This window comes from Pipistrellus kuhlii, unplaced genomic scaffold (genome assembly GCF_014108245.1).
Source record: "Pipistrellus kuhlii isolate mPipKuh1 unplaced genomic scaffold, mPipKuh1.p scaffold_m20_p_15, whole genome shotgun sequence".
Classification (NCBI taxonomy): Eukaryota; Metazoa; Chordata; class Mammalia; order Chiroptera; family Vespertilionidae; genus Pipistrellus; species Pipistrellus kuhlii.
Genome location: NW_023425460.1, coordinates 39101726 through 39126285, shown reverse-complemented (window position 1 = coordinate 39126285; position 24560 = coordinate 39101726). Strand labels below are relative to the sequence as shown.

The 24560-nt window shown below is 37.2% G+C and overlaps 1 protein-coding gene across 8 annotated transcripts in view; it reads right to left on the bottom strand.

The window, feature by feature from the left end:
- The window catches only part of VTI1A (vesicle transport through interaction with t-SNAREs 1A), a 294814-nt gene that overhangs the window by 227513 nt on the left and 42741 nt on the right, over window positions 1–24560 (bottom strand). For 5 of the 8 annotated variants that reach the window (XR_004988165.2, XM_036439077.2, XM_036439073.1 and 2 more), the window contains exons 4-5: window positions 10127–10204; window positions 3704–3724 (exon numbers count right to left, since the gene is read on the bottom strand). Coding sequence is in view for 7 of the 8 variants with exons in the window: in XM_036439077.2 (XP_036294970.1) it covers window positions 3704–3724; window positions 10127–10204 (99 nt within the window). In the remaining variant the exon portion in view is untranslated. The remainder of the gene's footprint in view (window positions 1–3703; window positions 3725–10126; window positions 10205–24560) is intronic. The other 3 variants (XM_036439080.2, XM_036439074.1, XM_036439081.1) reach the window with 1 other exon arrangement.

Below are 24560 nucleotides of genomic sequence, written 5' to 3'. Positions count from 1 at the left end.
TTGGTATCAATTAGTAGCTTAACCCCTCAAATCAGTTTTGGTATTTGGTCAAAAGAGAAATATTGCAAGCACAACTCCTACAACTTTGTGTTGTTGACAGATGTCACTTAAAATAGAAGAAAAGCTTCCTAATAATAATAAAAAAGGAGGTGCCATGCGCATTATCTGAGTGGCTGTCGAGTGAAACGATCTACCTTGCTCTAATGAGCCCCCATGGATCTTGGAGATGCAAGCTGTATTGACATGCACACTTAAGCTAATACACCTAGACCAGTGCCTCCAAGCTCTAGCAGCCAGGGATGCTGACAGAATATCTCGCTTCCATCTTCAAAGAAAGGAAGTGATTAGTATGTTATCATTACCATTCAAAACGTGATTTCCTTATTCCCTCCCGGCATAGGTGACACATCTGAGATGCGGCCAGACGTTGGAGGCAGCTAAAGCCACATCAAAGCTTTCCTTGAAATTTTTTTTGGGGGGAAGGGCTGGTCGGGGGTGGGGTGGTGGTAAGAATCATTAAAACAATGCATTTAGAACAGAGAGATAGGACCTGATGTGAAGGTCAGGAAAGCTGCAACAACAGCCTATAATAATTAATAAAGTCATTTCATAGACGGTGGAGAAATTAAGAGAAAACTTCCCCTCTGGAAAAGAAAAAAGCTAAACTAAATAAATAAAAGGGAGGAAGGAAAGCATATATCCTGGAAATGCAAAAATCACTAAAGGCTGTAATTGAGAAAACGAAAAGCAAGGGGATGTGTGCGTGTTTGGCATTGATGACCATTTTTAAAAGAAAATTAAACATTTTACTCCTGTTGCCGAAACAGCTTTGTCTTGATTCTCACTACATGCAGGTTTGGGGGGAACAGCATCACTCCTCCCTTCTCTGAGTATTGTTTTCTACCGTAACAAAGGACTTCATTTCAAACTGGCGGCTCTCTAAAAAGAGATCAAATTTGTGAAATCAAGGGTAATCTGAATTTTAATCCAGAGTAACAGAACAAAGATTTTTAGTTCATTTACAGATTGGATGAAATCCCTAAATTGAAACAAACCATTTAGCTACTGAAGATTTTTTTAAAAGTCCAAGATCAATACTGGAAATCGACAGTCTCATCAGATGATTATATATAATGTAGGAAACAAAGCATTTAAATGTGGGGTGGTTTTTGGGATCCCATGAAATGGGAACAAATCAGATTATTCTGAGCATGGCTATGATGGAAAGCATATTTCTAAAAGAACTCCCACTTTTAAAAAAAGAATATCCCTCAATAAGAGAGACAGCTCCTCTCCGGGCCGGTGCGGTTCTATCGGAGTAAATGTGCACACAGGAGGACTAGCCAGTCCCCAGCAGCCTTTCCCCAGGACCTCACTTTGTATTTTGGAACCTCTTTACTTAAGTCAAGCTAAAAACAAGTTCTTGTAACAGCTGTGCTATTTACATTGTTCCCTTAGTTGTGCTTTGCCCCGGTCTCTGAAAATAAAAGGACGTACACTACAGTAGCAGCAGAGGCTTTCAACTTGCCCCCACATTCCATCCCAAACTCATTCTCTCACCCTCTCCTCAGCCCTTTCAAAGCAGGTAAGCAAAGCTGTGCAGCAGCTTCAGACAGAGCCCGACTTGTGTGAGGAGCTGTGCAACGTGAGAGCTGGGATGCAGGATTGAAACGGAGCGCCAGGCGCAGCCAAAGCCAGCTCAGCTGCAGTGCACACCAGCCGGCCTCCGAGCGTGCCCTGCTCCACAACTGAGGCGGAAAGAGCATCATCATGGGGAAGGAAGGGATAGGGCATGCTTTGCTTCCAAACATCCTGTTTCAGAGGAGACGAGTGCCTGTTTTCTTAGGATAGGTGCCAGAAAGAAGTGTGGGGTACATTCAGTTTGATTCCTAGAAGCGTGGGGTACATTCAGTTTGATTCCTATTAGAATCCTGGTTGAGAAACAAATTCTTCTGAGGAAACCATGTACCAATGCACTGTCATCACTGTGACCTGCCCCATAAATATCAACGCTGCATCCGTTTAAAAGATTGTTAAGAGACCATTTCAGAGTATATTATTCCATTAGTTGAGTGGTATCTTTCTTCCAGGCACAACTGCATTGCAGGTTACGGTTTTGGCAACGTGCAAAACAGATGAGACTGTTGTGATAGGCACCAGGAAATGTTCAAAGAAATGCAGAGGTGATGTTAGCATCTTTTAGAATTAAGATTGCAAAGTCCACACAATTCGGCTTACCAAGAACAACAAAAAGAGCCTTCTGTCAAAAATGCCATTGTGATAAGGCACATACTTTTTATTAATTATATTCATTGCTAAATTTAGCAGCCGGGGTTTCATGTAGTGAATTTCCTTATACAGAGCTTTTCAAGTCGATTGTTGGTTCTAATAACATTTGAGAATTCAGATTCTTCACCTAAGCATGGACATATGCAAATACACACAAGCAGATACTGTCTTGCAAAAGAAATAACATGGATGCATCACTCCCTTAAGGAAAAATCTATATGTCAGAGCTGCAATTGATTATACTTGTTTAGTGTATACACATCTGCTTCAATGTAGGAAAGATTAAAAAAAAATGCAAAAAGGTTAGAGGGTGCGTGTTTTGTGCATTTTCACCCTTCATTTTATATATCATTAATAGTTTTATTCAGAGAAGACATCACTCATGTATCTTCAATCACAAGAATTGTTGAAAACCATTATCTACAAGCCCCTCTACACTAGCATTCGGATCACCTTGAGAAAGATGGCATAGCAATAAAAAACTTGTAGGAAACTCTGAGTCCATGCAGCCCAATCTGAACTCAGAAATAATTCACAGTACTCTTATGATCATAGGCAACTGGACAATTTTTAAACTGCAATTGGGGCCGTTATTTTATGCTCTAATAGAAAAGTAGCAACCTCAACCTCCCTCAATAAAGAACAAGACTACTCTATCTCTGAAAGCAAAGTTGATGAATTTGGTCTAATTAAAAAGAAATACAAAATCATTCAGCATTCCTAGCTGATATGGGGATAAAATTATAAGCACTGCTGTAACCACACAAAAGTCTGCGGCTGCGCTATGAAACAGGCCTGCAAACTCAGGAAAGTGAGAACTCACTTGGGTGCTGTTTCCTGCAGAAAGGAATGTGTTTCACAATGACGAGAGCATTGGCTATTTTAGGTATCTGTGTACATAGGCTAGTAGTGCATTTATAACATATGTGTGTTTCCCCGAAAGGATAATAGATTCATGGTATTTTAGGATGAATTTTGAGTAAAGCAAAGAAGCTTATTTAAAAATAGTTTTCAGTACAGTAACTCGGATTGTCAGAAAAAAGAAATTAATCATATTGATTTCTTTATGAAACCAATACAAATAAAACAAATCTGAAGTTGGCCTACATTAAAACTATACTTGGGTATAGCTTTAAGATATTCCTGTTTTTCCTCCATTTTTGTCTTTTAAAATATGAATTTCCCCCTGATGCTAACAAACAACAATGATCACTGAGACAAGCATAATTTGGATAGATGTGTTTTTGAAAGATAATCAGCAGAGAATATATCTAGCAATATAATCAATACTTTTGCTATGTGCAGATTTTCCTGGAAAAATGAACCCAAAGATCTTACTCCAGATTTAGAAACTCAATTTTATAAGGAAAAGCAGAATTTAAAAAAAATAAAAGGCAAGCTAAGAAATACTCACCTCTTCACGTAATTTTATCAACTGCAACATGAATGCACAAAAAAAAAAAAAAAGATAAAAAGGAAAGAAATGGCAGGAAAGAAAGATCAGTTGTGTGACAGGATACAGAATTAACATTGACAATTTATCTGTTTACATGTTTAGCATTTAAAAATCACAGACAAACACATTAAAAGAACCTAAACATAGACTACATGCAGAGTTTTTTGAACGAATAAAGATCACTTTCTCACACTGTCACATTCAACAAAGAGAATAGTGTGAAATTCTCTTTTAAAGTACATCTAAGACACCATCATGAAATAAAGGGGAACGACTTCATAGAAGCCTATATTATAAAGAAAGAAAACAAGTTTACTGTTCCTCTCTTCTAAGAATGTACCACTGAAAAGGTTTTGTATATACAAGTTTTCAGGATGTTTCTCGATTTTGAATCTTGACAACTGATTTCTGATTTTACCCACAAATGAAAATGATTAATAGTTAATGCTTTTGTCCCAATCAGTATTTAAAACAAACTATCCTGTTAATTAATATCAGACCTGTACCTACCCTAGTAAAAATATTGCATTAGGAGATAAATTTATTTTAACTGAGAATAAAGCATGCTAGGATGGATAATATTTAGGATATGGTATCAGAAAATATTTCACTATCCTTGAAAATATTGTGTAGGTTAGAGCTAATTTCTAGGTATTTGTTTTGCTTCAGAGGCTACTGCAGTCACATGGTGTTCTAATTTTTTTTATTTTTTATGTTTCTTTATTTTTCAGTCTTTTTCATTTTGTAAACTGGGCCATCTCAAAGCAATGAGCTCTCTGATTTCATTTGTACTGCTCTCCGTTTTCACTAAAGACAGAACAAACCACTCTCTACTTGTTAGTTAATTGTCGTAGGACATTTTAATTCTCCTTTGTAGAACATTTTTCTATTTGCCTTAAATATAACAATAAAATAAGCTGCTTAACTTTTTAGATACCAGGAAATGGATATACCATATGTCTGACTCATTCTTTGTGTGTGTAGGTGTGTACGCTTGACAGTATTATACAACACAAATGTCATTGTTTGGCTGAGATGAATGCCATGGCTTCTGCAATGAACAGAAACTGAAACCTGTGTCGTAAGAGACTATTAACCACATTCTAAATCTGAAATGTGCATCCTCAGCAATTCAGATCCACAACTGATAATTTTTAAACATCCAAATATCTGTAACATCTGTTATAACACTTGACATATGCAGGCCAATAAATTAAACTATTGCTTTGGGAGAAACGTGCTATGAATTGCTCACTGAAAGTGTCTCTGAAAGTATCATGTTTACCATAGCCCGGGTTTCTCAATGCTTAATGCTGTTTTTGTCTCCAATTCAAAGAAGGCGGCATACATTCCAGCCTATGCTGATATTTCATTTGTTATGTGAAAAGTATTTCAAGCACAAAAGAATGAGTTTTCGGAATTGTTATGAAACACTTTTAAAAATGGGTACAAAATTTATTACATAATGTCTCACAGTGCATTTAGTGAAAACGAAACTTTTAATGTCATCTTTTCAAAATACACAAGAAGTTGCCATTATTTTTAATTAATAAGCTTGCTCACTCTTTCAGCAACATCCATTGGGTAGGAGTCAAGGCCCTCAGAGTTTTATGTGGAAGTGAACTATTCTTGCCCAGAAGAGGTATAACATTTGAAACTCAGATACCTGGCCTATCATATATCGGAATCTTTCTCTTTGCTCTCTGAACATCATGGAAAAAAAGGCAAACATGCATTCTTGGGAAGAGACGATCTGGGAATTGATCGCACAGCTATCTTTTTCTTTCTGGGGGCACCATTCATCACTTGACTATGATACTTAAAGGGCCAAAGTTTAAAACTACTTCTCAGCAATGGAGACCGTTTGGGGCATGCCACCCTGCCATAATCAATGAGTGTTTCAAATGCTCCCCATTTGTTGTTTCAATAGGTTCCAAACAAAAACCCGTTCTATCTTGTTTGTGCTGCATGGCTGCGCGCAGGCTCTGCGCCGGATTTGTAGCTAAGCTAGGTAAGGGGAGGGGTTTTAATCTCTATCTTTTTTTTTTTTTTTTTTAAAGGCCTGAGAGTTTTCATTCAAATAAACAAAAGATGGGCTATATTTGAAAATTAATGCTTAGCCTGAACTGGAAGGAGCGATTTCTTATTTTATGGAGTTACCAGCTCCATCAGAGACCACATGAAGGTGTACCAATGCCTCCACGTTGAGTTATGATAATCAACATCTTTTTTTTTTTTTTTTTTTAAACAAAGAGGTGATTTTCCCCCCCTCCCTCCATGCAGAATTTGATACAAGAGGTAATCTGTTCCTTTGTGGGCTGAAAACAAAATCTGGTTTATGCTGGTCTGAACCAGCGGAATCTCTTGTGGGGAAGCCTTCTGCTGCCTGAGCCTGAAATCCAACCTGCGCCGGGAGCATGTGCGGCCCATGCCCGCCTCCGAGTGGGCGCCGCACCACGTGACCCCCAACGCCCCAATTTTTTATTTATTTTTTTTTTAAAGCTGATAACGCGACTGGCGTCTCTGTCCGCATACAGATAACGAAGAAATGCTGAACTCTATTAAACGCCCTTTGCACATTATCGTGGGTCGAACACACAATTTTCTGAACTTATGATGACAGTCTATTTATTTGGCTATAAACCCTCAGCACGTAACGAACAGATTTGTGCCTGGTAATGATCTGCTCTGCCAGGGCTATATGAAATGATACCGACCTCCTTTAGATCTCGGGGAATTAAATTGACCGACTTCACCCCCTGCTCTGGGGCTGGAGTTTGACACACTTTATGCACAGCAAGCTCAAATCGGAACTTACGAGAACCTCGTCTTAAAAAATTAAGCAATCCTATCTGCTAGCTATTGCTTTGCCACCCAACTTTTGGCACGTTTGCAAATAGCCTACTCTTTACAGATCTTTCTTTGAACCTTCTCCTTAGGATTTACTCACATTTCATTTACTCAGGCTTACTCATTGATCGATATAATTTTGCATAAGGGAAACTGAGAGACTATTAGGGTTCAAAGGATTGCTTGGAACATTTTATATACTCCATTATGACACTTTACTATGAAGAGGATTTAATTGTATAAGATGGTTTTTGTTTCTGTGTGTTTTTTCCTTTTCTGAGAATGGTCTTTATGAACCTAAATCAAGATAACAACTATTAAGGTTTCCATTGTTATATTTAAAAAACTCAATTCTCTCAAGTTCTAAAACGTTGCTCTATGAGAAACATGACGTTTTAAAAGAATAGAATGATAATGCCTAAGACAGCAATTGTTGGAAAGCTGATGACCCAACAATAGTACTCAAATGTGCAAAGTAGGTAGTTTTGTCCCATCTTTGTAAATCTGGGATGAACTATATTTGGATATGTATGAAATGGATAGAATCAGAAATAAATTTATAGAAAGCAATTAATTTGGAATTAAATGAAATTGTGTACTGTATGCAGGGCATTTCCAATCATGGTTGAAATATATATATATATATATATATATATATACATATATATATATATATATGAAAATTAATATACTCTATAGTTAATTGGAAGACTATATTTATGTGTATAAACAGCCAGGTTTTAAATGCCTAAGAAAAAAAACCATACAGAATCATTATAAATGGCCAGAATGAGAAATAATAGTTATGACATTGACATGTTTGTAAATCACCACCAAAAGCCACAATAGGGATGATATGTTTACTGCATAAAAAGTAACTAACTAGTCAGTAGTTTATCTATTTTAACCATTGCTATGAATTATTTATTATTTCTCATCTATAATTAAAAATTGAGATATAGCCCAATTTCAATGAAACAAATATTGCTATTTTTGTCTCATTTTGTTTACTTGCAAGTTTTCTCTGTACATTAAAAGTTTATGATAAGCCAATAAGTTCTGAAAAATCAATGTTTCAAAAATTAACTGGAATATAAACTTATTGGTGGGCAGAAAATATTTTCTTACATAAGTTACAGATAAGCCCAGAAGAGCCTACCTTCTCTGCCACTCAGCTATAAAAACTAACATGAAGAGCTAACATAAAATCCTTTCTTCCTGTAGGAAAAGGCTTCTGTTTTCATTCCATAGTCTGAATGAATACTAATGGAGAACAAAGAGTTATTCTCAAATGAGCATTCCTGTTTAACGTGTTTTAGTTGGAGGGATTTTAATTTCTATATTATGATAAAAGGACCTAAAACAAAATTTAATTTCTTCAGTATAATAGGGAATTTTTTTCTATATCTGGTAACTAAATATCCAAAAAGTTAAGTGTGGTTTCTTTGAACTTTTCAAACCTAATTCAAATTTTAGATGGAAAAGTTCACATAAGTAATAATCTAACCATTACATATCCATGACTATCATTTATCATACTCTATTTATGGAAGTGACAGGTCCTTATGACTAAACTTCAGGTTCTCCGAGCACTTTCAGAATGTGTAAGTTTGATTTATACAAGTCCATGCGAAATCTCTGTGTAATCATTTTAAAGTGACAGGGATATAATTTGCAAAATTCAGAAAATATGAACTCAATCTATTTTTGTGGAATATTTTTCTTTAGGCATAAAAAATCATACCCATATGCACGTAAGACAAATGTTTTAGGCACATAAAATGTCCATTAAGAGAAGTGAACATGCCTTAAAAAAAAGAGAGAGAGGGATCTCTGTCATATACTACAACATCCATTACAATAAAGGAGTGTGAGTTAGACAGGGTACCCCTTCCTTTCCCTTTCCTCTCTATTAGGAGGTAGTTTCAAATGAGAGAAAGATCTATAGCTTTTTAAAGAACTGACATGAGAACTACGCATTCACTTTTTTTGTAAAAAAAAAAAAAAAAAAAAAAAGGCTTTCTCTGCAATAAAGATAGGAAATAAAATTATGATTCACTCAAATCAAGAGGTTTGAGCAACCTAAGTCTCACTTAAAATAGGAAGAAAATATTTCTTTCTCATTCTTATATTACTTAATCTATTATGAGCAAAACCCCTTTCTCACATCACCCTTTTCTGTTTGATGTGCTCTATATAATTTCCCCCCTTACAAGTAGTTATTTTTACATTTTAATCAGGAAAGCTGAAATTCCCAGTCAAATCTTAAAATGTTTACACATCTGAACTCACGCTGATAACATCCAAATAGGGGAGGGAGGGAGATCTTTTCATCAGCTCAGTGATCCTTTTTCCTTTTTTGGGGTGGATGGATGGGGGCCTTAATTACATAAACAACACCCCTGTTTATACTATTAACATTACAGTAAATAGTAACATAGTTTCAGCATATGTAGAGCTACAATTTATGTGAAATAGTAAATACAATTATGCAATTTTTACAATGTGTATGAATAAATTATTTATGTTTTACAATCTTATTAAAATTTTGGTTTACTCAATGAGTGATTTATGTCCATTTTTATTTAGGCAGAGCAGAGACCTTTATAACACTTGCCAAAGTGACATTAATAAACATGTTCAGTTCTTGCTTCTGAAGTTCCCTATCATTTATTTCCTTTAAAAGTATCTAAGAGAATCAGTCACTACGTTTGTTTGAGACATTTTAAAAAAAAAATCAATCTCAGCACTGAGGTTCTTGAAACACTTTTTAAAAGTCATACGTTATCTATATGAATTAATGAAATCTGCAGTATTAATTCAGAGGAAGAAGTGGGACATTAATTGGGCTCAGGACACTACTGTATAACCCTATGAGAACTGACAGCCAAGTTATGGGCCCTTTTAAGAAGAAATTGTACCTTACTTTTGGCTTGTGCAGATCTTAAATTGCAAAACGACTTTTCCCATTATTATTATTGCTATTACTTTTATTATTTCACAGAGGCCACTAGCTCTGTATGCGCATCCCAGTTTCACACTGGTACTCGCAATTTGCATTTTACTGAATGTATTTTTAAGAAGCGACACAATGGGAGCCCGGGCTGCCCTGTTGAATTTTGAAAGCTTACTTTCATTTGTTTTGCTGCGAGTGTTGATTTAATTATACTGCATTATTATCAAAGCCACATTGTGTACCTTTTTATTCCTTTTACATGTGTTTGAGGTGAGGACCTTGGCTTTGTCTGCAAACAGTGTGTTTCAAGTTATTCCTTAAGTACTAAATAATAAAGAAAGGAGAAGAAAAGATTTTTCTAAAAGATAGCAGACAGTGATCCCAAGGTAAAGGGTTAAATGTAAGATCTCCAAGAAACATTTTGAAGTTGATTAAGACTCCAGCTTTGCATTAAACAGTATCACTTCCACATGAGTTGCCGCTAATGCTGTTAAGGAGCAGCTTGAGAGCCCAGTGAGCCAGTGACCTCCTTCACCCTCCAGCCACCCACCGGGCCTTCCTGATTAGCATTCTACCTGGCTCTCCGAGGAATTCCCGTCATCCCCCAGGAGCTCATTGCGCACTTCGTCACTGTAGGCGATCCGTGACCTTTTCTGTAAAACAAAACAAAAAGGGAGAGAGCGAGGGGAACGTTAGAAAGTAAAGGCTTCGGAGCATTATTGGTATCAAGGCTGATCATCTCAAACCTCGAGAGCCCCCTAATGGAAACCTATTTGCTAAAACCTGCAAACCAAAGTTGTGTAAAGTTCTTGAACTTGAGAAGTTTCATGTAAATTAGGTGGTTTTCAAATGCCAATAATGAAAGAAAACTGTACTGTGTAAGGACTCCATTAATAATCAAAGTGGATCGGAACTGGTATATTATTCCACACATAGTCATTCCAATAAAACACTACGCTGAAGGAAATACAGCTGCATAGATTGCAATTAAAACAAGGAGGGTATGTGGGGTTCTTTAATAGCGTGGCAAAAAATGGATTTCACAATTACAAGTCTTTTAAAATCTCCAATTCTAGGATAATATTATATCTGCATGCATACGCTGGAATACTTGGAAATTTGTACATCCATATTTCATTATTGTGATGTTACTTAACCAAAAATAGATGAAATTTAAAAGTCCAACCCATTTTGGGACAATAATTGAAATGTCTTTAAGTCCTCTATAAATAACTAAGGAAAAGTATGGCAGCCTGTGTGTGTGTGTGTGTGTGTGTGTGTGTGTGTTAAAACGAATTAAATTTCCCAATACTTGTAAATAAAAGCAAGTAGGCTGTGAGTCAACTTTTCACAGTCCCAGGAAATAAAGACAAGTGGTCCAGGAGTCAAGGTTTCACACACTGAAATTCTGTTTTCCAAGAAGTCCCCTTTACTTATAAAGTCAGAGGGACATGTCCGCAAGCAACTCGTGAATTATCTAAATTGCACACATTTGGAAAAGCTAAAAGGCTCGGAAGATTAGCTGGGCAGCTGGAGTGCCGTGCTCAGATGCTGCTGCGCATCGCTACTTCACACCCAGATGCAGATTTACAGGCGACTTCGCTGCCTTTTCTGCGTCTGAGCTAACTAAGAAATCACTGTTGACTGGAAAATGGCAATCTTTTTCTCACTTCGGGTCTGCAGTGGAGAACTTAAAATTTCTCACCTGTCCAATTGTGATCCAAAAAGTTCCTGCAGTTTGAAAGGACTAGACATAGTCTGTGAGCAGAAGTCCACAAGATTTTTAATTCAACTTCTAAACTAGTGAGTAACCCTGCTTTGCCACATAGAGATCATAATACCTTAAACATAAACTCATAGTAGAATTTAAAAGGATTTTTTACAAGAAAATCCAGTAGACTTTAAATCATTTTCAAGTTGCAGCCTTTCTCAATTGTGGCTGTTATCTGAACCATAAAACAGAAAATTATTTTGGTAACGATTTTTCTGAATTCTCCCAAGAATGATACGTAAGAGAGAATTTAATTTATTACATGGAACAGAAGCCTTAGGGCATTAGGGCTTACTCTCTGTCAGAACCCAGTTGAAGGGCTGAATGGAGTATAAATAATAAATACATAAATCTAGATACTCCTTTATTATTTGGGGTGGGGGTGCAGAGGAGGAAGCCAGTCTCATGGTGTTCTAAAGGTAGCTTTGGTTAAATTAGACTAGAACACTGGGGTCGACTTACAGCTCGGTGCTCCTTCTATCACACAAAATTTCCTCACCATTGTATTGCCCTCTGGATACACTCAGGTAAAAGATGCAAAGAAAATGCAAAATGTTTCAAAGCAAAGGAGATGACAGCATCCTATCCCTGTCCTGGGTCTCTACCCCAAGCTTGCCTTCCCTGCTGCAAAGTCTAACTTACACCTCAGCAAATGCAGTAAGTCTGTAGGTAGAGAACTACAACCAACAATGCTGCAGAGAGGACGAGGGAGAAAAGTTACGACATTGGCCTGAGGTCAGTAATGGCATCTCTATCAGACATTCTCAACAATTCAGGAGTGACCCGCTCATTGACTTGTGAAAATGCCAGGCTTCTGACCACCACAGACAGCATGTTCATGGGCCCTGCTTCCCTTACTGTGTTTTCTGGAGCTGCTATTCATTAGCTGTTTCTATTAACTTCATACAGAATTGTATAGAAAAACGTAAGTTACAAGGACAGTATACTTCCTAGCCTTACCACAGTAATTAGATCAAGCCCAAGCGTTCTTTTGCCCATATGGAGATCCCCACTCTGGTCATTTCAAACTAGCGAAGCCAAAGTATTTTCCAGCATTAAAGGAAATGAGAACCTTTAAACAGGCTGTGGTATCAGAGCTGCCTCTTTAATTATTCATCTCATCACGATGGGGGACTAAACCGTTCCCCAGTATGCAAGAATTTCACATGGAGATTGTTTTTGTTTTTCCCCTTTCTCACCCAAATACCAACAAATTGGCATAGATTGTTCAATTACATTATATTCTTATTTTGATTTACTGTGCTTCAAACGTGGAACATTGCAAGCATGCATCCCTAAACATCTCATCTTGTTTTGGTTAGAATCTATTGCTTTTGAAAATCAGCCATTAAGAGTGTACTTGCTCAGCAACAATGGGAGAAGGAAGGATTTATCCACAGTTGAAGGGTGGTCCCCCTATAAATGCCACTCTTTATCACTGGGATGGTAGACACTGGTCATTTGGATAGCTTTCTGGATGAAATTAAGCAAATGATATGCTGAGTTTACAAAATGTGCTCTGAAAAGACTGGCTTCTACTAAAGAATGAAAAGATAACTCATTTCAAATGTCAGAAATAGTTCCTCATGAAAATGATACAACCAATGATGGAAACGGAACACTTTACACTTGAGTATCATTTTATACTTGAAAAAAAAAAATCGAGACTGGTTTGATTAAGAATTTTGGGGGCAGGAACCAGGTGGCAAGGAGCAATGGGGGAAAGAGGGAAAGACATCTGTAATACTCTCAACAATAAAGATTAAAAAAAATTATATTTAAATGCCGGGCATTGGTATTTTCTCATAATTTTTTATGCTTTGAAATTTTAAGTGAACTGATTGTAATCAACCATAATTTAGCATGCAGGATTGTCATTAAACTAAATGAATACAAAAAAAAAAAAAGGTAAATTCGTCTGGGTGAAAAACCGCTTATTTTATGGATATTTTCCCTCAAAAAATAAAAAAAATCAATAAATTATTTCACTTTTATGGAACTTTTAAAAACTGCACTCTACCTTACTAACTACTATATCATACTTTAATTTTGAATATTTAAAGTTAATGAAACTGAAACATCTCCCGTAGCTTGATAAACTAACTAAAATAATTCTACTTTATTATCAACTGTATAAAATCTGTACTTTAGCCAAATGCAAGCATGAGAATTTGAGCTGGAAATGTCACACACTCAGCTACAGTTTGAAGGAACCCAATTCATAATGCATTTTATAAATAGTTAATGACTTCTATACATAAGCTAACCAGGCAAATCAAGAAATTGTCAACATTTTTAGTCTTAGTTGTCAGTTACTACTGACTACTGGTGCTTTATGTGTGGCTTCTGGAAAAGACAGAAGCTCTGTGCAGTTTGTAATCTATTGCAATTTAGGGGTCTGTACCATAAGGGTGGAAAAGCTGCAACTGACAATATTTGCCACACACACACACACACACTCACACACACTCACACAATTAAATACAAGAGCATTCCTCACTTTTAGTTGTGTTTGTGTAACTTACACACTTAGGTGAACTAGACACAATTGGATGGAAAAATCTACAGACCATAGATGAACTACAAAAATGAAAATAAAAAAAATACGACAAGTTAACAACTGATTGTTATCCCTAAGAAGTTAGATGCACTAAGTTTTAGTGGGTATTTTAAACTGATGACAAAAGTGAGTCTTAGGCTATGAAAGTGAGAATTTCAGATTCCAAGCAGTTTTCACTCGGTCTATGAACAGAACTTTTGCATACTGAGTGGCTGATTTCTTTAAAGTCAAGTTCAAGCAGATAGCCTCACTCAGTTCTATCTGGCCATTTGGCTTATAACCATCTACTTGACCCAAGCCTTAGCATTTCCCAACTGAAATGGAATATACTCTAGACAGGCACTGCTAAACTAGACACAAAATGAAAATTAACTTAGCTTACACTGATTAAGACATGTGATCTGGGATACGCCTCCTGTGTGATTCTACATGTGAAACAGGGTATGCATAACCAGAAGGAGGATTCTATGGCCCACCACTAGCATAAGCATAACAATGAAGTTGGGTTATTACCAAAGCGTATATGAGAATTTAATTTCCAAGGAGTGCACATGGCAAAGCAATTGCTTAAATTGCCTCACCTGGGAATTTAATACAATGTTATCATCAGACCAGCCACATTGTAAATAGATTTATAATGCTTTCCATGTGCTGCACTCTGTTGCATATGAATTAAGTAATGATCTGGTATTACAATAAAATCAGCTAGTTCCCACACCTGGCAGACAGGATATTTCACTAAATTAATACCCATACAGCTACATCACAAGGCATGGGAGCGGAAACCATCTCCAAGGCATTCGGTCCGAGTTTTCCAGGGAAGGCAAACACTCCATGGTTATGTACAATGTCGCTATGTTGAATGGGCTGCTCAAGGCAATCTGTGTGTAACATCTGTATCACAGAATTAAGACTTTCTCATTCCCATTCAGTTTTGGCCTAATTTTCTTCATTCAGTACTTTAATTACTAATCAGCAATCCACATATTTGCAAACATGAAGAAAGACCTTTATTCTAATCTATGTGCTGCAGACAGCCAAATAATTGATACAAAGTGCAGTATGGTTTTGGTAAGTAATGAAAGAACAGCTTGTCCTAATTCCTAATCAAATTGGTCTATAGAAGAAATGGTTAATAGATTTCTCCATAGGTCTAAAACAAATTACCCAGTCTGGCCAGACTTTTCCATTGCCTTCTGCATGTCTTTCAGTCTCCATATATTTAATAATGCTCAAGGTTACCAGGTGATACACCTATTAAAAACCGTTATGCTTTCATAGCCAAAGAATTTAACTGCTCTAAAGAATTTAACTGCTCCTGTTATAATTAACACTCTGGGATATCTATAGAATACCGTGAAATTATATTTATTAGCTAGTCATATAATTGCTGGCATTCATTTCTTACCTAATTTTACCTGGTTCTAATTAAATAATATCATACTTCCGTAATGCCCAGATGGCATTTTCTAAAATGCATCTATCTTTGGCACAAAGCATTCCATTTTTAACTTCACTCCCATTACTCCGTGGCCACGTTCAGTTTTTCATCCACACTCCACCATTGACCCAGGCCTTAAAAAGGCTCATCAGTCCAGGACAGGAAATTTAAATTTTTGGAGAAGAAAAGAAAAAGGAATTAGTGAAATTTTGTTTATCACAGTGTTCTCTGTGTTATGTTAATTTCTAGCAACAAGTGATTTCAGATTAAAATATTTCATACTACATGATTTAGGTAAAGGCAGAGTAAACTGTTAGGCAAATGTCTGATCCCTGGAAAGTTGTTAGGATGAAAAAGCACAGGTCCTGAGTGAAGAGAACAGAGATAACATTTCAGTATGTGATCTTGGGCAAATGACATTTCCTGAATATCAGTTTCCTCAGTCTTTTAACCAGTGTTGATAATATTTATTTCCCAGAGGATTTAAATTCTATATACAAGTGAAAACCTGTCTATAATACCTTGGTTCTGATAAGCCTGCAAAGGATGTTCAATTAAATATTAGCTGGTAACACTGGAAAAGATCCAATAAAGCCAGAACACATACAGGGTTGAAAATACAAATCTGTGCATCCTTCCTAGAAAATGATTTGCCAATACATACCACAACTAGCTTTAAGAAGTTCATATTATTTAACCCAGCAATCCCACTGTACTGTTTTGCCCAATTTCCTATTTTTGGGCAATTTTTAATGGTAAAAACTTTACTGCCTTTCTTGAACGATATCAGAGGAATTAAGTTGCAATCTGTTTCTTCTAAGTAATCATTTCACTAAACATAGCTTGCTCTTGCTCCAGGGACTCTTTAGAGTTAAAGGTCAAGCTCATTCGCTGGAAAGTACACATGCCACATGTCACCAATGCTGCAGTGTTAATAAAGGGAAAACACGCTTTCTATCCACCATAAACTCATGGCCAATGGACCATATGCAAGCCACGAGAGAGAAAATGCTACCCTGCTCTGCTGTGAGGATGCCAATAGTTGGAAAAGCAGGTTAGCCTGAGAGCACTGAAACAGCTCATTGTTCCTGAGTACGCATACCGGGAGGAGATATTTAAACTTTTTTGGGGGGAAATTTTTTAAATATGAATGTCTTTGTATTCTGATCACTCTCACTTATTATTTTTGCTTGTACTTTCAAAAGAGATTACATGTTTGAAAAGAATATTTATGTTTTTTGCTACAAAAAAAAGGTAAAATATACCACATTTTTTTCCTTAACTTTTTGTTTTTTAATTTAGCTATCATGTCACATGTGAACGCATGCCAATGTGCAACCCACATGGAATAATAACGCCACTTGTGATTTGCAATGCGAGGAGAGACCTTTATTTACACTAGGAACTCCAACCACACTGCTGCTACGTCATGTAATGATGTATAAAACAGAAATCACGCAACTGCACTTCTTCATTTCCTTCTCCAGCAGGTTTAAACTTAAGCTTGAAACGTAAGTTTAGCATTAGTGTTTCAAAATGCAGCGTGAGTGAGTTAATACCAGGGCCCCACTTGCTTGCACATGTTTGTATTTACGGCTTTGACACTGCTATTGAACACAGTGTGGCTGTGTCTTAAATCATGTTAGCTTGTCAATCAATAATTAAGTTACTTCATTCAGAAAATCAGCTCATGATAGAATGCCCAGATGTTGTCCACATCTGGAATAGCGTAAGTACGCAGAGCAGGAAATCTAATTCTTGAAAGTCTTTCTGAATAAAAATAAAAGAACTCCATAGACTGTATTTGAAACAATCAGAATGTCAAAATGTTCACTATTTTGTTTGGGTATGATAATCACTCCCACTGGAAAATGATACTCTGCTAAATGAATGCTATCGAACACATGGCTCATTTGTATTTTTAAAAGAACTACTAAACAAAGTACATACACTTATACATTTAAGTTGTATCTGTGTTTTCCTATGTAACCTGCTGAGCATCAGGGAGGAAAAGTGATCTGATCCTTCATTGAAATATCTGTCAATAGCTATAATTTCAAGTGATCTAGATTTCCAAGAACAAATGATCCTCAGGATTCTGTGTAACTGACACATAGTATGTCTCACACACACTTAGTAACACGTAAGTGACAGAATCTTTTAGTTGGCAATGACCTGAGGCACCACCTAGACCAGCCTACACATTCAGATAGATGGGTGATCAGTCCACGGCCACACCGCTAGGAAAGACCAGGCAGAACGAGGGCAGACTCATTTCTCAGTGCCAATGCTCTAGTCACTGAACCAGACCACCGGGGCAGGCGGGGCTGTCTTAGGACTCACTCCGCAAGGTCAGGTTGCCTGCACCGTACACCCAGCTCTACAAACTTAGCATCAGCCGGTTAGCCTGTAGATTTGGTCCCTGGTCACCCTGCTCCAAAGTAAAGAAACAAAAACCAAACCTTTACTTCTGGAACATTGACAATAAATTAGAAAGTTCAAGGGTGACAAATGCTTAAGGTGGGATGTTTTATTTGTCTGATCTCAGAGGGTGAGTCACAGCCACACCTATGGGTGTAGCTAGATAGATTTCAAGATGAATCTTCAAAGGCTACGCCATAAAGCAACAATAATCTACCCACAGGGAAGGAAAGGAGCCTCACCAGTTATTAAATGTGTCAGGAATTGCCTGCTTACCCCTGGGATCTGGTGACTCCCTGTGCGGTTACTCTAAAATTCTATGTTGGAACCAGCCATCTCATGGGCAAACAATTTTTACAATATGTTTTTCCTGGTACTTGCTTTCAGACCCATGTTGTGGCAGATTCTTTATTACAGAATATGCGGTGCCACAGTGAGGTTGCAGTAATACAGAGATGTACGGTGCACTTTTTACTGCTTTATGAACATAGCCAATAAAACTGTGATGCTTAGGCAATAAAACAAAATCCTTTGAGCCCAAATTCTCTATGAAGACATTTTGAAGATTACTTCTTTAACAGGGTGACCCAGAGTATCTTCTATAATAATAAAAGCGTAATAGGCTAATTAGACCGGACAGTTGAATGACCTTCCGATGTCTGCTGAGGCTGCAAGAGCCAAGCCCCTTGCACAAATTTTGTGCATTGGGCCTCCAGTTACATAAATAAGGTAAGTATAAATGTTCATACCTGATTCATAAACATGTTCTTCCTAAAAATTTCTCCATTTTTAGTTGGATAGAATAAATTACTGCCTACTCACAGGCTTTGCTTCATCAGTTAAATGTTCTTTCTCTTGTATCTTCAATGTGTCACTCTTTCAAGAACATAAACATTTTTAAGTGTACCCCAGCTTTATATATTTTAAAAAGTTATTTTACCCTATAATACTCCCCAACTAATGCCCAATCTCTTTTTATCTTTCTCTTCCTAGTCAAGTTTCTTGAAAGAATATTCTACAAGCATAATATCACATATTAATGTCGTGGCCACTCTCAACTAAAAGCAAACTGAATTCTTTCTTACCTGGCCAGAGGATTCCCCAGGATCACCAATGGCTTTCAAATTGTCAAAATCATTGGCCGCATTTTTGAAATAAGCTTTTAATTTTAGAATAGTTATAGAGTTACAGAAAAGAGGCAAAGACAGTACAGAATTCCCGTATGATCTACATTCAATTTCCTATTATTAACGTCTTACATTAATATGGTACATTTGTCACAATTAATGAATCAACTGTTCATTATTATACATCATTATTAACTAAAAGTCCATTCTTTCCTCAGATTTCCTTAATACTTAGTGGTCTTTTTCTCTCCCAGGATACCACCCAAGATTCCACATTGCAGTTAGGAGTCACGCCTCCTCAGGCTGCACCGGGCTGTGACTATACCTCTGACTTTTCTGTGATGACTGGGGCAGTTTTGAGGAGCACTGGTCAGGTGATTTGTAGAATGTACCTTATTTAGGATTGGTGTGAAGTTTTTTTTTGTTTTGTTTTTTTGTTTTGTTTTTTTACTAGACTGGGCTGATAAGGTTGGGGGAGGAAGATCACAGAGGTAAAGTGCGATTTTCATCACATCATTTCACAGGTATATACTAGCAACATGACTTAATCATTGTTGATGTTGACCTGGATCACCTGGCTGAATTGGTGTCTGTCAGTGTTCTCCACTGTGATGCTCCTGTTCCCTTCCCACGCTGCACTCACTGTGCATGACCCACATTTGTGGCGGGGGTGGGATGGAGGGGTGACGCTCCATGTTCCCGAGGGAGGAGTATCTGCATTGTTTGCATTCTCCTGCATGGGGGATCTTTCTATTTCATCTTCATTCACTCACTTATTAACATCAGTTCGGATTGAGGGATATTCATTTTATACTTTGGCTCATAAGCCAATATAATTTATTTATTGTTATTATCAACTTTGGCCCCAATAGCCACTTTTCAGTCCTTTTCTCAGTGAACCTCTTGATAACACCTGACATTGTTGACCACTTCCACCTTAGCAATTACAGACAAGCTTCCTTTGGCATTCCTCCTACCCTTCTGGTCTCTCCCCAGTCTCCATCATAACTTCTCTCAGTCTGCCCCAGGTCTCCATCCTGACTGAGCCACCTGACCTGAATGATCTCATCTAACCCAGTGTCCTAACACCACCTACAGGCGGGCAATGACATGTTTTCTACAGATTCTGCACACAGATCTAATTCCTACTGGGCGCCATACATCACCTAAAGGCACATCGACTTAGACCTAACACAGTGAGGCAGTTCCTTTCTCTATATACTGCTGCGCTCCTTCTGCTGTCCCTAATTTGATATTTTACCACACACATGGACTCCCCAAATAAACATCCAGCAATTATCCCACTCTCTCTTACTCCCCATATCCAATCGATCAACAAGCCCTATGGATTAGATCCCATTTTTTACAATATCTACAATTGGAGCCTCTAGCCAAGTTTCCAGGATATCTTTTTTTTTTTCTTTTGCACTAGTCGCAATTCTTTCCTCATAACTGCCATTATACATATTTCATCCCTCTTTCGGCACATGAATTATATCTGAGAGATACTTGTATGGAAGACTGACACTTTTTTTGGCAGAGGTAAGCCAACAGGTACAAATTCTCGGCTCCTCATCTTGGGGAGTAAAGGAGACCCCTTCAACCCTACCTCTGGCAAAAATATCAAAGCTATCAAAGAATCAGTGTCTAACGATAGAATGTATTTCAGAATAGGCATGTTAAAATAGAAAGCAAATTCACTCGACAAAAGCCAACACATACTATGTGAAAATGCTAAGCAACAGACTTCTCTCCAACTTTACAAGTCAATACATTTCTCTTTAATTTCACATATAGGCATCTCTCATATCAGCTGCTTTTTTGTCCTCCTCAGTTAGATAGTCCCATCTTTTATTATGTAGAAGCGAAAAGATGCCCATTTCAAAGGAGAGATGATGTGCATGCATATTTCTCCTTTGTTTGTCTGATTTGGGACCTGCGGAATATGGATTACTTCTGTTATCTGCGGAAGAAGCTCTGCTATGAGGTTGGTATTCAGTTTGCTTTTATCTCCGAGACTCCAAATTGCACCAGTAGGCAACAGAGGGCACTTATCTAGATTGAACTGTCATACAAATAGATTTTTGTCAGCCATTCAATTTGTATCGGAGAACATGCCAACGAAAACAAACCCCGGCAATTTAGAACAATAAACCTACCCTCCACTGACAGGAACAAATTGCTGTGTTTCAAATGAATAAGAATTACTACAGTTCGCACCTCCTGTGTGTTGGCGTTACAGAAAAAAAAAATTATTCTGGGAACTAATTTTGTCTAGCTTTTCTGGCAGAGGTCTAACAGAAAGAAGCAAGCAGTGTGGTTAACACTAATAAACATGTAAGAAGAAACGCACTGACAGACAGGAATTACACGTTCTCAGAAGAGAATGAGGCTGTCTAATAAAAGTCCAAGTCAACAGTCAGTGGCCACGTGATGAAGGTAGCACTGCACTGTATTCTGAGTTTGTTTTCTGATCTGGAGTCCTCCAGGAAAGCAGGGAACACCTCGGCCCACAAAACAGTCCATTTGAGTAGCGAGACCATCATTCTCCGGGAGCCTACATTGGTTCTGGCTCCCTGTCTTCATGAGCAAAGAACATCACAAACTTCAGGGAGCTGACCTCACCACAGTTCCCCCTCATCTCTTCCACATCTCAGAAAAAATATTCAGAGTTGATCTATTCAAACTTGGTGTTAACCACAAACAGTAAAGACGTTGATAAATGACATCAATAAAAAAACAAACACAATACTAAATGTCTCCTATCCTCTTATTTTTGTTTCTCCTGTTCCCTGTTTCTATCAGCTGCAGTTCATTCTGGCACTAATGCAGCTACACTGTCAGTGAAATCCAGTTTTAGACGCGTGGCATCAGAAACTGCTGAGGGAAATATACAATCATTCAGGTCCAGCCCTGGGACTCCATATCAAACTGAAACAGAAAATAAACAAACTTCATCTGAACCCTTGTAATTTTACTAAATAGAAGCCTAACTAGTTCAATTATTCAAGCACTAATATTTACATTGTGAAATGAGTTTTCTTCAGTTAAAATTATGTAACAAGAATTTAGCACCTTACAAATTTCTATAACATGTCAAATGGCGAAGCTATAATATTATGTGTTGTTGTAACAGGTGCTTTATGTAAAGACCTGGGACTTTATTAAAGGACAGTCTAAAAAAAAAAAAATCAAGATACCAGGCATGAAAAGGACTTCATGAATAGTAGCTAAAATAGATAACAGGACAAAAGGAAGGTAAAATATAATGCTTCAAGTTGCCTCTATATGTTGGCAAATAATAGGGTTGAGAGAAAAAATTATTCTTACTTTGAAGAAAGTTATAAAATAACATTACTTTAAAAACATGCACAGATGCATGATGTATGCAACTTACTTTCAAGTGGCTTAGAAAAATATATACATAAAAAGGTAAAGAGAAAAAGATCAATAGAGAAGGTATACATAAATGATAAAGCAATTGGAACAAAATGTTAATAGGTCAATCTAGTTAAAGAGTATATGTACGGTTTTTGAACTATTCTTCAAGCTTTTCTGAAAGCTTGAAAATATTTCCAAATAAAAAGTACAAAATAATTTCAAAGTGTGGAAAGATTATTAAGAGAAGGAAGTAGTGGTGTCTGATACAGTAAATCTATAACTGGCTAATATCTGAGATTAGCTAAATGTCAAAATAAATCCTGAATTAAATAATAGTTAACATTAAACAAAAATATGAGAACATTATTCCTTTCAAATTCAGACAATATAAACTGTTCCTTTTTACTATATATCATGTGGTTTTCCACTTTTTCAGTAAAAATACAGGATTTTATTTGCAGTTTTAAATGAGCATGGACTCCAACTAGTACTGCTTGGTCAGAGGAGTTCTAAGTCATCCATTCAAAGTAGTACCTACAATTTACAATGGTTTGGCAACACAGTACATTGCATTTCGATCTGAATTTAATGTTTTGAGGATAATAATTCTAATTAGATTGTTTAGCAGAAAATAAATTACTAGGATTTACAAAAATGCCTAGACGAACCTAATCGAATCTCCTTGGAGTGTTTTGCAATAACATAAGCTCTTTCACCATGCTCTTATGTCATTCTATAATGTTCTTGAAGAGAATACGAACTTGTAAATAGTTAGGCATGTGCCCACTACACTTGGACTTGATTTGGCAACCAAGGTATTGCTGATCAGTCTAATTTTGACTGTGATAGTCCTGGACAGGGGCTGAATGTAATTCTATTCTCTGGAAAGAACACAGCCAATTTTGGCACTCTATAAATATGCGATGATAATAGAACCTTAGGGCTAGAAGGGACCTTGAGAGGTCGTCCCGTATGTCTCATTCCTGACATCACTGCATCCTGAGTGTATCCTATAAAGACCTCAGGAAGGAGGTTCCTTAGCTTTCACAACTGATGATTGCCAACAGTCATTGGCTGCTGTCAGGGATGATTTCCCTAAATTAAGTGGAAGTCTATGGTACCATAGTTACACATACAGCAGAGACCAACAACAGCTGTTGACCGAACTTGACAGAGAGTTCTTTACAGATTTGAAGACACTCAACAAGTTGAGTGTCTTTCCATCCAGGGAAAATGATCCCAGGACCTTTCTTCATCTGTCTCATTTTCTAAGCCCAGAGATGGACTTTGAGAGATTCTTCCAGAGTTTAACGCAGACCAAAGTGGACCCAATCTTACGCATGGTATGTAACATTGAGGTTGTTCTTTTTTCTGTTCATTCTTATTTCTGCTCTGTACACATTTAATATCACATATATACTTTGATTTTTATTTGAGTTTGGGGCTAGTTTCTGTTACTCTGATTTTCTTGTCCTTTAAGGAAACAATACGATAAATTATAAAGGCCTCAATTTGGACACCTGATTAGTGAGGATCCAAAGCCCTTTGTCCTTTTCTAATTGAGATTAATAAGCAAGTGTTTGGCCTAGCCGGGCGGCGTGGCTCAGTAGTTGAGCCTCAAGCTATGAACCAGGAAGTCATGATTTGATTCCTGATCAGGGCATATGCCCAGGTTGTGGGCTTGATCCCCATTGGGGGGAGTGCAGGAAGCAGCTGTTCAATGATTCTCTCTCATCACTGATGTTTCTATCTTTCTCTCCCTCTTACTTCCTCTCTGAAATCAATTTTTTTTAAAAGCAAGTTTTTGAACTCCTCTCTCTCAGGTCTAGCTGAAGTAAAGTTTATAAAACAGCTAAGTATGGTGCTAAACACAGACTAGGAATTAAAGAAAAATAACTGCTCTGATTATAATAATTAACACTATTGAGAATGTCAAAAAGTCTATTCCTCTAGCACATAAAACTCTGGGTTTGCCCACAAAGCATGTTAATTTAAGATGGTCTCACACATTTTTCCCAACACAGACACTCAGGTTTACTGCTGGTCATCACCTGCTAAAAGCCAATTCTAGGATGTCAGCAGGGCTGAATCATCAGGGAGGGCTAAAAAGCATCTCCCTCAAACCTGAATAGGACATTTCCCCAAACCTAAAGATTTGTATATATTATTTTTCGCTGCTAGACAGCTCAGGGCATCTTAAATCTGCATGTTATTGCCTCCTGTTGGCCAAACACCTGAACAGCTGTAGGCTATAGGCTATTCCCCAAACTGACAATGCTTCTGTAAGCCCTACCCTTTGAAGTGTATT